Source organism: Anas platyrhynchos, chromosome 20 (genome assembly GCF_047663525.1).
Source record: "Anas platyrhynchos isolate ZD024472 breed Pekin duck chromosome 20, IASCAAS_PekinDuck_T2T, whole genome shotgun sequence".
Lineage (NCBI taxonomy): Eukaryota > Metazoa > Chordata > Aves > Anseriformes > Anatidae > Anas > Anas platyrhynchos.
Window position 1 is genome coordinate 8,495,112 of NC_092606.1, and position 16,306 is coordinate 8,511,417.

Here is a 16,306-nt window from a genome sequence, read left to right on the forward strand (position 1 = left end):
GTCAGGCACCTGCTGCTGCTCTCCCTCCCCGGGAGGAGAAGTGACGGGCACAGGCACACGGCGCTGGTCCTGCTCCCCGTGCCCCAGGTAAGGACCAGACCCTGCATCTTCCCCACCTGTCGGCTTCTCCTGGCCCCAGGGTCGGGTGTCTGTGAGCTGTGGGGTGCTGGGAAACAAAGGCAAAACTGCAGAACTTTGGGCAAGTTTGGGCAGTTCTCTGCTATAGGAAAAGAGGCTGGAGATGGCTGCAGGGGGAGCACAGGGCACGGTCCTTGTCCAGCTTTGCTCTGGGGCTGGGTGCTCCTTGTGGGGCGAGCCCTTTGCTGCTGTTGAGCCAGGGCCTGACTTGGCAGCACCCCATGAAGCAAGGAAACCTCTGTCTGGCTGTGCTTCTCCAACATTTCCACACTCCCATGGGCTGGAGGAGCCTCTGCAGTGCTCTCTGGCAGCAGGAAGCTTTCGGCTGTTCCTGAACAGGGGGGGGAGGTTTGTGAGGTTTGCAGGCCCTGGCCTGATCCCAGGGCAAGGCCCCAAGAAAACTGCACACAACAGGCAATGAAACCACCCCACCAGGCCCCGTTATCCCAGGCAGGGCAGTAAATGGGCTGTAGGGTAAGGGCTGTGATGCTTTCCTGCTTTTTTTTTTTTTGGGGGGGGTGGGGGGGGTCAAAGCAGCCTAGGGCTTCTTGCTGCTTCAGCAGCACCCTCACCCTCTGCATTGCAAGGTGCTGTGGTCTCCTACAATCACTCACTGCATTGGTCACTTTGGGATCAGGGAGTGATTGCATCTCCAACCTGCATGTTTCACTGGCTGGAAGGAGAATAATTCATTTGAGCTCAGCCTGGGAGAAATCTGAGCAGAGGGAGGCTGGTGCTGAAGCTGCTGGCCCCTGAGCCACCAGGACACCCCCAGGCACCCCACCCCTGGGGGTATTTTCCACGGGCTTTTCTTCCCCAGTCTCTTTCTCCTCACTGCTATCAGAGCCTAAAATGCTGCAGCAGCCCAGGAGGGTGGACACCGAGACCTGCATGGTGTGGGAAGTCCTCCTTCCGCCTCTCACTGAGCACGGCCGTGCGTGTTTGGGTGCCCAAGCCCTGGTGTCTCGCAGAGGTGATGCTGTAGCGTGTGCCTTTGTTTGCAGACATAACGTTTCTGTGCTGTTAATCGTTTGGCGAAGATTAATAAAACATGAAGTTTAAAGATGCCTAAATCGCAGTGGGGGAGCTGGTAATCTCTGCCAACAATAATATTTGCACTTTGTTTTCATCCTAGCGTGGAGCCGTGGAGTGTGGGCCGGGAGCAGCAGTGCCGGGAGCATGTGGAGGGACCTGGGCATGGGGGTGGCAAAGTGGGTGCAGCCCCGGGCTGGGATGGGGAGGGAATGGGAGGTGGCTTTACACAGGCACCTCACCCCAAATCCTGCAGGAGCTGCCACCCCAGGGCACGTCCCTGTGGGATGTCCCCTCTGGAAGGGGTGGATGAACCACGTCTGAGGGGGCAGCAGGTCCAACAGACCCCTGAAGGCACAAATCTGCTCCTGCCTTGCAGAAATTGCCTTTGCAGGGGCTGCCTGTGCCCTCTCCCTGCTGCCACCCCAATGCCAGAGCCCCGGTGCTGGATTTGGGACCAGGAGCATCCTTTGTCCATCATAAGGGTATTTCTTCTCCATCTCACTGCTGTCTAACGAGCATCCTTGTCAAAACAGCTAATTTCCTTCCAGAACAAAAAGTCACCTGAATACATTTGGAAGCTGTATTGCGCTATCAGAGTAATCAGAATTTAATTTGATGCAGTCAAGGCTCGAAAAAGATGTTATCAAGGGGAACATCAAAGCCGGATTCCTGCGCTTGGAAATGCAACTGGAATGCTTAGTCCAGATTTCTCATTTTATCGGAGACTTTCAAAACATCAGCCTAAATAACAAAAAAATGAATATTGAGAGTATTTGCAAATTAACGTCTTTTGTAGCTGAACAAAGGCCACTGTCTAACCTACTTCTTTTGCATGTCTGGGATGGTCTCTTAATAAATCCTAATTATACAGTTTTGTTGTGTCTAATTGTTTCTGCGCTTGCAGGAATTAAAAGCAAAGCCCATTGCTGCATTTGCTGGCACTGCCCTGATCTTCTGGGGCCTGATCCTGCAAAGTGGGGCTCATCCCACTCCATACTAGGGGTACCTGTGGGTACGGTGATGGGGTGATGGTCAGGCAGGGACCTTGCTTCTGCCCTACACCTGTGTGATATCCTCAGGGGTGTCGGTGGCTACCTGTGCTCGGGATGGCTGATGAGAAGCTCCAGCTCTCACTTTTTGGGGAGGTTTTGTTCCACCTGGGAGGCACGGCTGTGTGACAGCAGCAGCTGCTGCTGGGGCAGGGGATGGCAGAGCAGCAAACTTAATCCCATCCACTTCAGAGGTCACTTTTTTTGTGCCAAACCCAGGCTATTTTGCTGACTGCTCAGTGGGCAGTGGGGTGGCAGCCCCTGCCCGGCAGCAATTTGCCCCTCTCTTTCCTTAGCAGTTATTTCTGCAGAGTTTGAGCCCAGACAGCATCACCCTCCCACCTGGGGGACCTGGGGACAGCTCCGTCCCCGGCTTTCGCCCTCGGAAACGTCGCGGGGGAGCTTTGGGCGAAAGGAGGTTCAGTCAACTTCGTTAGGGAAATAGCACGGATCTTGTGTTCAAACCTTTTGAAGTGTTAATTAAAAAGAATTATGCAAAGGAGCGAGGATTTGAAACATTCATTTGAATCTCAATAAGGCATCTGTATTAAAAATAGCAGGGGGATCAACCACAGATCCAGCCGCGCCGGAGGAAAAGGGGCGCAAGGACCGGCGCTGTGGTCAGGGTGCTGGAGGGCAGCAGGTCCTGCCTGCTCCCTGCCCCAGCAAGGTCCTGGCAAAATGCTTCTTCCCCAATATTTGGGGATTTTGGAAGCATCTCATTTAGAAAGAGCCGGTGAGGTGCGGCGTGGCACTTAGCTCCAAGCACAGAGAGGGTGAGTGGCGTTCCTGGGCCACCGGTGAGGTGGGTGCAGGACTGGGACCAGCCTGGGGGCACCCAGCATCAAGTGCAAGGCACCCTGGGGTGATCACAGCCCCTCCAGACCCCAAACCAACCCTAAACCATCTCCAAGCCCTGGTACAGCACCTTCCAGGGAAAAGCAGGGGCTGCACCTCTCCATCACAGCCCCTCATTAAAACCCCCGGCATGTCCTGGCCCTCGCTTATTCCAATAAAAAGCATCCAGGGCATTAATTACCAGGCTGGCGGATAATGTCGTTAAGTTTACTTTTGTTCCGTGGGGACCCGCCGGGAATGCCAATGCCTCCTGCCCTTGGCATTGGTGCTGCAAGCGGGTGGGTGCCCCGAGAGGCGCCAGGGTCTGCATGGGATAGCAGTGCCATGGGGGCACTGGCACTGATGTTTTTGGGTTGTTCCCAGCATCTGAGTGGACTGCGAGGCTGTGGGCTCTCTGTCGGGGATGGCTTTGCTGGGCAGCAAGGCAGGGAGGTGCATTTGGAGCTGGAAGCAGCTGGGGTAGGGGGCGAGGAACTTCGCTGGGGCTGCCCAGGGACCTACAGAGGCCCTGTGGTGAGAAGCAGCTCCCTGGGAGTTGTGGATTTGGGGCTGAATATGCAGCGATCCCATTGCCACACCTCACTGAGACCAGGGATGCTGCTGGTACCCACAGCAGCCTTCCCAAAGGATTCAGCATCCCTTGCCAAGACAAAAAAAAAAAAACAACAAAAAACTAAAGGTGCCAACTTCAGCTTTGGGAAGGGTGCTGGTGCTGCGTGTCGTGGAGCTGGGCAGGATGGGGGGCAGGAGATGGAAATGTCCCTGCTCTGCTCCCCAGGACGCTGTCTTGAGGCTCTGTTTTGGGAGTGCCTCTGCGGGGCTCTCATTAGCATGCAAATAATTCAAGGGAGCGAACGAGAGACAACTGGAAAACCATTTTATCTGTTGCGCCGGAGCAAACTCTTTCTGCAGCACAGCGTTCAAAGCAGTGCACAAATGCAGACAGCTGGCAACACAGATAGATATGTTAAACGCAGGCAGACAGAGTAAATATTCAATATAAGCCATCCTCTATGCCCCAGCAGGCAGGGAACGGAGAGACTTTTATTTTTTTTTGCTCTTTCTATGAATGTGTTTGCGACCAATAGATAGCAGCCCTGGTTTTGCAGGGAATTCTTGCCAATAGTGTATATATCTTGCAAAAGAGCTAATAATAATTTTGGCTCCCTGGGCACACCGCTCTCCCCGTGGTAGCAGTTTTCAGTGCAGAACAGAGCGACCGAGCGTGGCCTCACTGCCAACAGCCTGGAAAACCAGGGGTTGTTTTGCTGCAGCCCTCTTTGCATCCAAAGCCTCGCTGCTCCAAGCGTGGGAAATGGACTGAAAAGTTCTTTTTCCCCCCTAAAACTCAACGTTTTCCAGCTCAGGAAGCAGACTCTGATACTGTCTCCTCTTGGGTTTTCCTCCCACGGTTTCTTGCCCTGGATTTTGCTTTCTGCCCCCCGCTGCAGCCCCATACCTGCACTACTCACCTGAAGCATCCAGGGACAATGTCCTGCAGGGCTTCCCCAAACCGTCCTGCTCTTGATCTATAATTCAGAAACCATTTTGTTTTGTCTCGGTAGTTTTCACCAGCAATTTGCTGCAGCTGAGGAATACAATGCCCCTTTAGGAAAGAAGAACTAAAACTCACTCTTTCAATTAAATTTCTCCTGACCTTACTAAAACTTTTTTCCCTATTCCCTGTTCTAAAGAAGCAGCATTTTTTTTTTGTGATCTCCATTTCCACTGAGAGACAGAATAAATCAGCATATCAGAGAAAACAACGATTCTTGTGATGCCCAGCAGTCACTAATTAACAAATTAAAAAAAAAAAAAAATCTTTATGCAGATATAATTGTTTTCTGGCTATGTTGCCTTTTCTTTTGTCAGCACTGCGACAAGGAAGTTCTTTATTTCTACCGCGAGATCAGATTAAAACATCCCTCTCACACCGCATTCTCCTCGTCGGATGTTTTTGTAAGGCTCATTGTTTCAGCCCCCAAATGGAACAGCTTGCCCACTTTCATCCTTTCGTGGTGATTTTTATTTTTTTTTCAGAGCCTTTCACGGACGTTAATGCCGCAGAGGAATGTGCCGGCCATCGCCTCCATCCCACGGGCGCATCAGGAGCTCTTTGGGTGATGTCCCTGGGGGAGGTGGTGGCACCATAGCACAGGGTGGGGGCTCAGAGCCCCATGCCTCCATCTGTAGGACATCTGGAGAAGATTTGGGCTGCCTCCAGGTGGTTCCCCCAGGGCCAGAGCCCCACAGGTGAGCTCGCAGCCCTCACCCACACTGCAGTCCCAGGCCGCTTCTCCTGGTTTTCAGGGTGGTTTCGGCCTCTCCCCCTCCAACACATCACAGCCCTGTGTGGGGATCATAGAATCAGAGAATCCTAGAATCATTAGTGTTGGAAAAGACCTTCAAGATCACCTGGTCCAACCACACTGGCCCCTACCACCAGTATCACCGACTAAACCACGTCCCCAACACCATGTCCAACCTCGGTGACCCCACCACCTCCCTGGGCAACCCGTCCCAATGCCTGACTGCTCTTTCTGGGAAGAAATATCTCCTCATTTCCAACCTGAACCTCCCCTGGCACAAATTTAAGCCATGCCCTCTGGTCCTATCACTGGTTATCTGCGAGAACAGGCCGACCCCCAGCTCCCCACATGGGATGAGGTGCCTTCAATAACCACTGGCCAACAAAGGCACCTGCAGCCCTCGGACATTACCTTACACACGTGCTTTATTACAGAGAGCATGAGGAACAAAACAGCCCCTGCACCAAGCCAGAGCTCCCCAAAACACCTGCACATCACCGCAGGCACAGCAGGGATGCAGAGCAGGGATGACCCTGGACAACGCACCCAGGCGTTGCATCAAAACACACTTTTTCCCCTATTTTTCCTTTGGTATGAGGTTTCCCCAGCCAGGTGCCCCAGATTTTGGCCACAGAGCCCCATGGTGACACAGGGAGATAAAGTCACGGCGAGGAGCTCCACGCAGCACCGTGCGGCTGCTCCACAGGCGACGCCGTTGTTTGGCTCCTGCACCCGGGTGACCTAATTAAATTAATTTTGTGTGCTCTTTTTTTTTTTTTTTTCCCGGTCTGGCTAAAAGATAATTAGCCAAAAGATGCCCTGATTTCTTTCTTCCGAGTAAGACCTTCCATTTAATTATTCAGAAAAGTGAGCTCGTCGTTTCGCTCGCCATTTACGTTATTTAGGTCTCAGGGACCGCCGATGCCCAGAGCATTTTTGGGACCGCGATTCACACAGGTCTGCCCTGCTCTGGCCACCAGCAGGACAAATCCTGTCCCAGGCAGCCCCGTCCCACCAAACCCTTCATTCTCATTGGGGTTGTGTTGGGATTTGGGATGTCTGGGGGGATGCCCAGCCCCTCGCAGGGGGGTGATGAGGGCGATGGGTTTGCCAGGCCTGATGCCACGGGGAGGGAGCTGGGGGTACAGGGGCCGAACCCCCTTTCCCTGCTCCTTTGGAAACCCAAAGCCAGTGTTTTCTGTTTCCTCCTAGGGTGTCTTCTTTATTTTGACCCCAGAGCAGATACAAATCATCACTTATTTAAGAGAAAACGCAGCTAACGGAGCAGCTCCGTGCTACGTGCTTGGGGGCCGGTGGGAGGAGAGGGGGGATACCAGCGGTTTTCAAACTTCACTCTCACGCCCTTTTTAATCCTTTTTAACCCTTTTTATTTTATTTAGCACGTCAGTTGCCTCTGCTCATGGGGCGGCGGGGACCTGGGGAAGGGGGCAGGTGGGCTCCCTGCTGCCGAACCCAAACCCGCCCGGCTCCTCCTGCGGCCGGAGCAGCGCTTCTGGGGAGCCGAGCCGGGCTGTAGCGAGCCGGGCTGACCCGTACCGAGCCGGGCTGACCCGTACCGAGCCGTGCCGAGCCGTGCCGGCACCAACAGGTGGCGACAGGCACCCGGGGATCGGCCCCGCTGCCACCCGCGCCCTGCTCCCCGCAGCCCTCAGCGGGCACGGCGGGTGCCGAGCCGGGCCGGGCCGGGCCGGGCCGAGCCACACAGCTCATCCCCACCACCCCCAAGCCCCGGTGGGTGGCTGAGGCACAGCCCGGCTCGGCACAGCCCTGCCCGGCTCAGCACGGCTCAGGTCCCCTCCCCCGGGCGGCGTGGTGCCGGTTAGCGCTGTATGTAAATGGCAGCCAATGGATGCTGCTGTTGCGCGGGGCTGGGATTAGCGGCGGGGCGAATGGCTGCCACTCTTACTGCCGCTCCAGAACAAAGAGCTCTCCGCGCCCGAGCAGGGCGCCCTGCCCGCCCCGGCCCGGCCCGGCCCCGGCCCGGCCCCGGCCCGGCCCGGCCCGAGGGGAGGAGGCGGCGGCGGCGGGAGGCGGGCGGCGGGAGGCGGCTCTGCCCCGGCCCCGGCCCCGGCCCCGGCCCCGGCCCCGGCTCCTGCCCCGGCTCGGCCCGGCCCCGCCGCCCGCCCCCGCCCGGAGCCGCCCGGGGAGGCCGGAGCGCGGTGAGCGAAGTTGGGGCCCTTCCACGGCCGCCACTCCCCTGAGGGGGCTGGGGGGAGGTGGGGAGGGGAGGGGTAGGGGAGGGGGCGGCTGGGGGGGGAAGGTGGTGGTGGTGGTGGTGGGAGGGCTGGGGACAGGGCTGGGAGCAGACCTGGGGGACCCGAGCTGGGGACAGGGCTGGGGACAGGGCTGGGAGCAGCCCCAGGAGCAGAGCTGGGGACACACCAAGGGACCGACCCCAGGAGCAGAGCTGGGCACCAGAGCTCCTCTGCGGCTCCCCCGGCCACACCGGGCTCTGGCCCTGCATAGGGCTGGGGACAGGGCTGGGGACAGGGCTGGGGACAGCCAGCGCTGCGATGGGGAGAAAGTTCCTCCCCGGGGAGCCGGTGCCCTTGTCCTTCCAGCGCACGGGGCTGGCAGTGGGTTGATCCGGGATAAGCCGCAGGTCGGAGCGATCCCACTGCTGTGCTGCGCTGGAGCGAGCCCTGGAGCTGGTGGTACATCGCAGGTAACCCCGGGTGTGCATGGCCGAGGGGCACCCCATGAGCCAGGGATGCTCGGGGTCGGTCGCATCATCGCTGAGCTCCGGCCGGGTGGGGATGTGGGTGCGGAGTCGCTCGTGCTGGGAGCCCCCGCTGCGGGGTGGCTGCTCCCTGCGCTCCTGCAGAGGGGCTGCAGCCGGAGGAGGACCCCGCGATGTGAGCGCCGGGGGTTCGGCTCTGGAGATCCTTGCCAGAGGAGCCGGCACCCATCCGAGCCGGGAGAATTTTGTGCTTCTAGGAAAACCACCGCAGCGCTCGAGCCGCGGATGAAGAGGCGATGCGCGGGCTGCCTGTGGCCAGCCGGAGCTCTCCGGCTGCCGAGGGCATCGAAGCAGCTCGGTGTGTCCCACGTCCCCACGCCGGAGCACAGAACCCTTGCATGCCTGTTTGTGCCACCGAAATACCGCGCCTGCTCCTGCACTTCTTCCTCCTTCTCTGCTGACACTGCCTTGGTGGCCGCCCGGGTCCCACTGGGTGCTGCGGCCCTGAGGGGACACCCAGGAGGGTGCCAGAGGGGACACGCACCCCTGGGGATGCGCTGCCCGCCCGTGCTGCCCCTCCTGGAGGGGTTTTGTGTGTCTGTGGGGTGCTGGCACTGCGGCGGGGCTGGCACGCCTTCTGGGCTCGTGCTGGCCTTCGGGAACCAGCATGGCAAAAGGGGACACCGGGAACACCAGGCAGTTCCCACACCCCCCAGTCTGTGTCTTGGGTGCGGGGAGAAACCCCCCAGTAAGGGGGACGGGGCTGTCCTGGGCAGGTCCAGGTGCCACGGTGCATCCCTGCCCATGTGTCACTGCTTTGCTTCGAGCCTGGTGCTGCTCTTGGGTCTGATCCCGAAAGCAGCCCCACATTTGTGCCTCATCTCCTGCTCCGCTCATGCCGGGAAGGAGAGGCACAAAGGTCCCCGGCGCCTTTGGGTTTGCTAATGAGAAGCTGGAGAGGAGGGAAGGAACCTGCTCGGGGACGTATTTAGCAACTTGCCCTACAAGCCCGGCGTGAGGGACGCCTTGCCCTTGCTCGCTGTCCTGGCAGCCTGGCACAGGGAGGCGACTTGCAGGACCTCGCACGGTGCAAGAAGGGCCCGTTTTTAGGCTGTTTCCATCTCCCAGCCCCCGGAGGACAGGCCGGGCTGTCCTGCACCCACACCTGCATGGACGGCGCCACCTCTCAATCAAGCAGCGCTCGCCTGAAACGAAGGAAAAAAAAAAAACCCAAACCCCAAAACCCCAGACCATAACAGTGGTTGGAGTGATCTCCCGCTGCTGGAGCTGATGGGGGATTCCCATCTGCTGTTCCCACAGGAAATAGCTGGGATTTTTTTAGGCAATTATCAATGCCCTGTACTTCCTCTGGGAATTTCATCGGCTGCACCCTGGCGGTCAGGCTTGGTGGAGGAATGCGGAGGGACAGCGACGGGGCCCGGGCTCGTTCCCTGCCAGCCACGGTGCGGGCACAGGACTAGGTGCCAGCTGTCCCGTGGCAGAGGGTGCGTTTGCTCCGTTTGCTGCCTGAGTGTAGGTTGTAGCTGCTGCTGGTGGTGGACGTGCTGGTGGTGGTCATCACCGAAATTGAGGTGTGAGTGGTGCCACCAGAAGCCTTGCCCTTGAAGACGGGAAAGAGAGGACCTACTGGGAGCCTCTTCCCAGGATGGAGGTGTCCACCTGGAGCTAAATTTTGTATTTGTAGAGTTTCTTTATTGGCGAGCTCCCAGCTGAGAGCTGTAGGGAAGGGTCTCCTGGTAGCTCCTGGATCTTCCCACCTGGAGGTTCATCAGAAGAGCAGGGCTTGAGGCAGAAAGCAGGACCATTTCTCAGGAGGTGAGCGGTTGTTGCAGACCAGGGCAAGGTTTCCCAGAGAAATTTCTCTGCCCAGGTGCAGCCTTTCACTTTCCACTGTGTGTTTTATTTCAATCTCCTGAGACATCATCTTTAAAAAGAGGTTAGGAGCCCTTGGTCTGGTCAGAAGTTGTGGGAGACTCCAGGCTGTGATTCAAGCAGACCTTACAGATTGTGGCTTTGGGGTTTTTTGTTTATTGTTTTGGGCGAGGCTGCAGGTTTAATGCTTCTTTCTGCATCACTTAACATGACCCCACGGATCGAATTTGCTTTCAGTGGTGCCGGGAGCCCTGCCTGGCCGAGGTCCCCCTTCCCCACCGGCCGTGTCCGAGCAGGAGCCGCGGCCCCAGGCTGGGTCCCACCGACTGGGTGCTGGGATTTGGCAGGGGGGCTCTGGTCTGAGACAACCCCACGGAGGAGCTTTATGAGCTGGGGAGGTTCCGTGTTACATGCAGGGCAGGTGGGAGGACCTGTGCAGGGCCTTGTGCTTCCAGATCTGCTGCCAATTGTCGCTTTTCAGACGCTTTGATGGTGATTTCCAGGGGGCTTACCTACAGCATCAGGAAGGCTTTCCCCGGCGGGTAAACGTTATTAAGAAAAGCACTCAGTGCAAGAATTGCCTTCTTAAAAGCAGATTGCACCTTGGTGGGATTTACATTTGTATATCCAAACAGCTTCTGTTTGAATTTTCTGGCTTTTGTGGCTTTGTCTCCACTCAGTGCTGTGATGGCTGTTTTAAGAAGAGAATTAACTTCAACTAGATGAATAGGAGACCGGCACAGACTATTGCTCTGCCTTTGCAAATTCACAGCAATCTAATCATCCTTTACCAGGACTTTCTTCCTCAAAGCTAATCTCCACCTTTCCCTTGAATTATGAGGCGCCTCCATCTTCGTCTCCTCTCAACCTGCAACATCAGAGGGAGCAAACCCACACGTGGAGGCTCCGAGCCTCTCGGGAGCTCCTCCACCGTTTGCTCCAGAAGCTTGAAAGGGACACAGGTGGATGTCCCTTGCATGGATGGTGTCCTGCGTGGGGGCTGCAGGGCTTTGGTGCTCACCTGAGCCACCCCGGCAGCTGGGGCTGAGCATCAGGGAGCTGAGATCTGCTCCTGGAGCAGGGGGAGCTGCGGGGGGTGGGAAGGTGCCGTGGAGCTTCGGTCGGTCTGGAGGTGACAGGGGTGAAAATCCTGTGGGAAGAAGGCTTCGTAACCCCTTTTTTTTTTTTTTTTAATTGTACTCTCTCAGTCTGGTTGCTGCCAGGTGCTGCTCTTCCTGCTTAGCTCAGGGGGGGAGCACTGATGTTCCTGGAGAACAAACCTCCCCCCCCCCCCCCCCATGAGGCACGTGAGGGATTTGCACACTTCCAGGAGAAAGGCAGTGCCTGCCCCGTAATAATCAGGAGCTTCGTGGTGTAATTTGTGGGGGGAGAAATCCCTCTAAATGAGGCGAGGAGCTGTGCAGCCAGGCTGGGGCTGAGCCCTGCCCTGGCCGAGGCAGGGGATGCCCCATGGGTCGTGTGGTTGAAAGAGAAGTGGTTGAGGAACCCTTGGCTTCCTCCTTCCCTAACTAAAAAAAATGGAAAAGCAGGAAAACCTCAGAGCTTTCCCTCTCTCAACCAAAGACCAGAAGAATTTAGAGGTGGTTGTTTTGCCCTCGCATGGAGGATCGCGGCCTTCAGTGTGCCCCCCGCCTCACAGGCCCAGGGCCAGGCCGCGCTCCGAGCTGTGCCCGTGGCTCTGCTCCCCTATGCTGTGGAGCCTCGTGGTCAAAAGGCCGAATCACAAATCATTTTGTGGTGCCTGTGAGCTGCTCGTGCTCTCCTGTTGCCTAAATCAGTGTGTAGATGTGAGCTCCGGAGCGGTGGGTTTTAGTCCTGCGGGCCCTCCTCGCTTTGCCTTGTTCTTTCCGGCACCGGGGCTGCTGAAGCCCAGGGGTTGGGCTTCTGTCTCGCTCTGTGTTGTTCAAGAAACGCGATAAAACAGCCTCGTTGGGTAAATACAACGGTGTTACAACCCGCCATCTGCCAAAGCACTGCGTGGAGTGGCAGCAGCTCCTCGGTGAGCTGCTGCTGGCGGGGCTGGAGAGATGTCACCTCTTTGGGGCCGCGCACCTCATGGTGGGAATGGGGTGGAGAAAGGGCTTTCCTTATGGCTTCCTTCCCCTTCACCAGCCTGGGGACAGTTAAATCAGACTGGGACAACTGATTGCCACAGGAGCAGGGTGGGCTTGTGTGGGGAGACTCCCTTGAGGGTCATCATTGAGTCCGCCAAAAACCAGGCTGGTGCCACCTTCCTGCGCCGGAGCCTCTGGTTGTACTGTAAGGAGACGTGTTCGTGCACCGGGACATCTACGTGGATCTGGGGCTCTGGGGGTGGGTGGGCACAGCCTGGTCTGCAGGGAAGTCCCTGAGATGCTACCACAGCCATGGGAGCTGTGGACACACGGCTCTGCTCTTCCCCCACCGCCGTCCTTCCTCCCGTGGGGCTGGGAGCAGCGACGGGGGTTTTGGGAGGGGGGGACACCCACACAGGCACTGGAAGCCCTCCCGCAACCTCCGGAGGCGAAATATGTTAGGAACTCTGCTTGTTTAAAGAGCCTTTGGGGTTTGGGGCCTTAAATAAACATCCTGGTTGGGGTTGGGGTTGGGGATGGGGATGCTCAGCCCGCGGGAGGCCGGGGGGGGCAGGGAGCTGTACGGGTGCCCGGAGCCTGCGTGCGCCTCCTGACAAGGTTATAAATTAGCGCCATTAGAGGAGGATCACCGAGAATAAATCGCTCTGCACCCTTTCGGGCCGTCGCTGCGCTGTAATTTCATCTCGTCTTTCTGGGGACAAATGCCTAGAAAGCCCCCGGATGAAATTACAGCCAGCCAGCCCACGAGGGGGGCACCGCGCCCTGACTCCCAGCCGGGGGTTCGTGCCCCCAGCTCACCAGGAAGATGCAGGCACCCCAAACAGCGCTCGGCCGGAGGAGCTGAGCATGGTTTGCATTGAGAACCCCACGGGGTGGGAACGAGGGATTAGCCGGCTGTTGCTGCAGGGGTTTGGGGCAGGTTTTGCCAGGTGCCCGGTGGCCACGCTGGCCCCGTACCATCGCTCACCGTGCGGCAGTGTGCCCGACCCAAAACCCCGGCCAAACAGCAGGGCTAAAACCAAGCAGCCCGCGTGCTATTAATACGAATGCGTGACTAGAGCAGGAGGTGGGCGACCTTTATCAAGACATTAAACATTTATTAAAACCATTAGGATTAGCGTCAGGTTATATTTATTTATTTTCTTTTATTTTACGAAAACTGGAGCACGTGAGCCCTGTGAGATGGCCGCACTGGTGCAGTGCATCCCCTGGCTCTGGATGGGTCCCGGCGTTGCTTTGCTGGAGCCAGGGGTGGAAAAGAGCCAAGGATGGCATTAGGTGGCTTTTTCCCACCTGCCCAAAGGTATTTATTTCCCTTAGGATGGGACTGGTGAGCGGGGGGATTATTCTGGGCTGTGGGCGAGCTCCCTGCATCCCTCCTCGGGTTTTCCCAAGCTGCTGCTCCGCGGATTACGCGCGCTCTTGAAAACGTCTTTGTTTTGCGATGTTTGCTATTGTAATTTATGTATGATGCTGCCGCTTGTTGAAAAACAAGGTCTTTATCTCCGTGGGAATTACACCTGCATAAATACAGCCCATCAGTGGCTGCGTGCGCCAGGCACGCCGTGACAAAAGCCGGCTCTGGCGCCGCAGCAGCGCTGCAAAAGTTTCCCCCACTTCACCGCCGCTTTCCTCCGCTCCTCGCACACCCCCCTGCTTGGAAGCGAGCTGCTGGTTTTGTGGGCACACCGCCCTTTTTTTTTTCTTGTTCCCCAGTTCTTCCTCCCCTAGCATCATAGGTATCACTTCTGCTGTTGAGCATAAATATTTTTTTGGTTCCCGGTTGATTTTTTTGGGGGGCGAAACGAGTGCTTTCATGCTCGCCGACCTCCCGGTGCGATGGAGCCGTCGGATGGAGCCATGAGCACGAAGGGGCTTCTGTGGGCGGCTGCCGGCGCAGGACTATTTTTAACACAGCCGGGATTTTACCGCGCTGCCGCTGATGCACGGGAGCACGTAGGCATCTTTTCTCATTTTTAAACCCGATAATTAACGTGAACGCGCGGGCCGGCCCCACCGGGGAGAGGCGCTGCCGAGGATGCTCCGGGTTGCCGGGGCCGGCAGGCAGGTGGCCACCGGAGCCCTTTGGAGGCGTGGGTGCTGCAGGACCAGACGAGCAGGAAGGGAAATCGCTGCCGTCGGGGATCCGGCTGCAGGCGTGGAGAGCGGTGGCGGGACGCGCTCCCTGTCGGCATTGCCAGACGGACGGACAGACGGACAGCTGTCTGTCCCCGGCCTTCCTGCCCCGGCCAACCTTCCCCCAAAGTGGAACGGAGATGGTTGGGTGCATGGTGGTGTCGCACAGGTGGGAGCTGAGATGTGGGTGCTGGCAGCTCCCTCCTCTTCCTCCTGCTCTTCCTCCCCACAACTGTTTGGTCCCGGTCGGGTCGGGGGGTGCCAAGCCCCTGCACGCTCCCCGCCGGGAACCTCACAGCGATGCCGGTGCAAAGCCTTGCAGCAACCGCAGCTCCTCTCAAACTGATGTGCTGCAGGCTTGTGAAGGGTTTTTCTTTCTCGTTTTTCTTTTTCTTCCTTTTTTTTTTTTTTTTCCCCTGCGCTAACCCGCTTTTAGCCAGCGCTGTTACAAGGCGTTTAAGCCCAGAACGTTCCTTCTCGGTATTGATTTTGCTTTCTGCTTAAATCTCTCTTTATTGCCCTTGGTATTTTGAGGAGCTGGAAGGAGAGCAGGGAGAGCTGAGCTGCCGCTTTGAAGAGTTTTGCCTCGCATGGGTGGAGGCTGAGGGAGAAATCCCTGGCGATGGCAGCTCCCCACTCCTCTGCCTCCCGCTGTGGGGTGAGGGCTGGGACAAGCCCTGGAGGTGTCCCCGTCCCGCGGCTCCGTGTGCGTGGAAAGGGGTCCGAGGATGTGTGGAAAGGGCTCTGAAGCCTCAGGTTCCTGGTGCCCAGGTAGCAGCAGTGTCCAGAAGAGCCGTGTCTCAGCTGGGTGAGCATCCCAGCAAATCCCACAGCTCCTTGGGGTCCTACAAAGGAGCTTGGCTCCTGTGCAGCAGGGCCGGGAGCTCAGGGTGAGCTTTGTGCCCTCGGTTCAGGGCACACCACGGAGCTGTGAGCTCGGTGTGCTGCTTCTCCCGAGGAGGTCAGGAGGTGGGCAGGGGGTGCAGGATAAGTCCCAACAGCCCCGTTCCCAGGGAGAAATGTGTTTGGGGTGGCCAGCTCCTGTTCCTTCCTAGGCTGTAGCTTGGACCAGCTTTGTCCCCACGTTCCTGCTGGTGGCACGCTGGGATTTTGCTACCAGTAAGCAAATAAAGCTTCTAACGAGCTTTTTGGGCTCCTCCTGGCTCGGGCTGGGTGCAGGGCAGAGGGCAGGCACTGGAGACGTTTCGGAGGAGGAGGTATGGCAGCGCACAGCCCCACTACAGCCTCCTTAAATATTTACCTTCCCGGCACAAGGCAGCTCCACGCTTCCCCGCCGTGCGCGGCAGGTCGAGGGCTCTCCAGCGCCCTGCTCCGGAGGCGGCTGCTCCGATTGCCTAATTGCTTGCCGCCCATTTAAGGGGAACCGATTAAGAAATTAATTCAGAGTCTTAGGCGGCGCAGAGCCCGATCTGAATGCTTTGATCGCCGCGGAGCAGGGACGGATGCGGGCGAAGGCGCTGCTCGCCATCCGTCTGCGGCGGGAGGTAATTAAGGTACGGCTGCCGTTCGGGCGGTCACGGCTCCGGCGCGGGTTTACGCAGAGGTGGTCGGGCTTGTTTCTGTGTAGGTTGTCCTTTTTTCTCTGCGTTTCACCCCAAGAATAGCGCGGAGATACCCTCTGTGAGCCCAGAGCCCTGTGTGCAGAGAGGGGTGCCTGGGATGGGGAAAATACTCTTATTTTTTATTGGTTTCTACAAGTTTAGTGGTGTGTGGGTTCGGGGGGTTTGGGGTGAGTGTCCATGCTTGGTGCGGGCCTGAATTTGGGTAACCGAGCCTCTCGGCACTGTTTCCTTCTCATCCCCACACCCACGGGAGGCTCCGAATCGGAGGCGCCGCTTCACTTTGCGCTTCTCCGGGTGCTGGCAACCCGATTAAAGCATCGCAGCGCTGCTTGGAAGGGAAATGTGCCATAAGGCAGGTTTGCTTTTTGCAGGATTAAAAGCAAATAAATATTTATACAGTATGCAAAGCAGGCTCGATAAGATATGCACATCAGCGAGAATTTGAAGCGGTTTAGTTTTGGGTGCAAGATTAAGGGGTGTGCGTGTCGGTGCATTATGTAGTTTTAAA

General features: G+C 57.5%; 1 protein-coding gene across 9 annotated transcripts in view; it reads left to right on the forward strand.

The window, feature by feature from the left end:
* The first annotated feature begins 7,320 nt into the window (after positions 1–7,320).
* Positions 7,321–16,306, forward strand: part of GTF2IRD1 (GTF2I repeat domain containing 1) — a 56,917-nt gene continuing 47,931 nt past the window's right edge. For 3 of the 9 annotated variants that reach the window (XM_027445938.3, XM_027445942.3, XM_027445939.3), the window contains exon 1: positions 7,321–7,569. Coding sequence is in view for 1 of the 9 variants with exons in the window: in XM_072026028.1 (XP_071882129.1) it covers positions 15,679–15,729 (51 nt within the window). In the remaining 8 variants the exon portion in view is untranslated. Of the gene's footprint in view, positions 7,570–7,648; positions 8,076–15,577; positions 15,730–16,306 lie in introns of those variants that run through there. The other 6 variants (XM_027445941.3, XM_027445948.3, XM_027445940.3 and 3 more) reach the window with 5 other exon arrangements.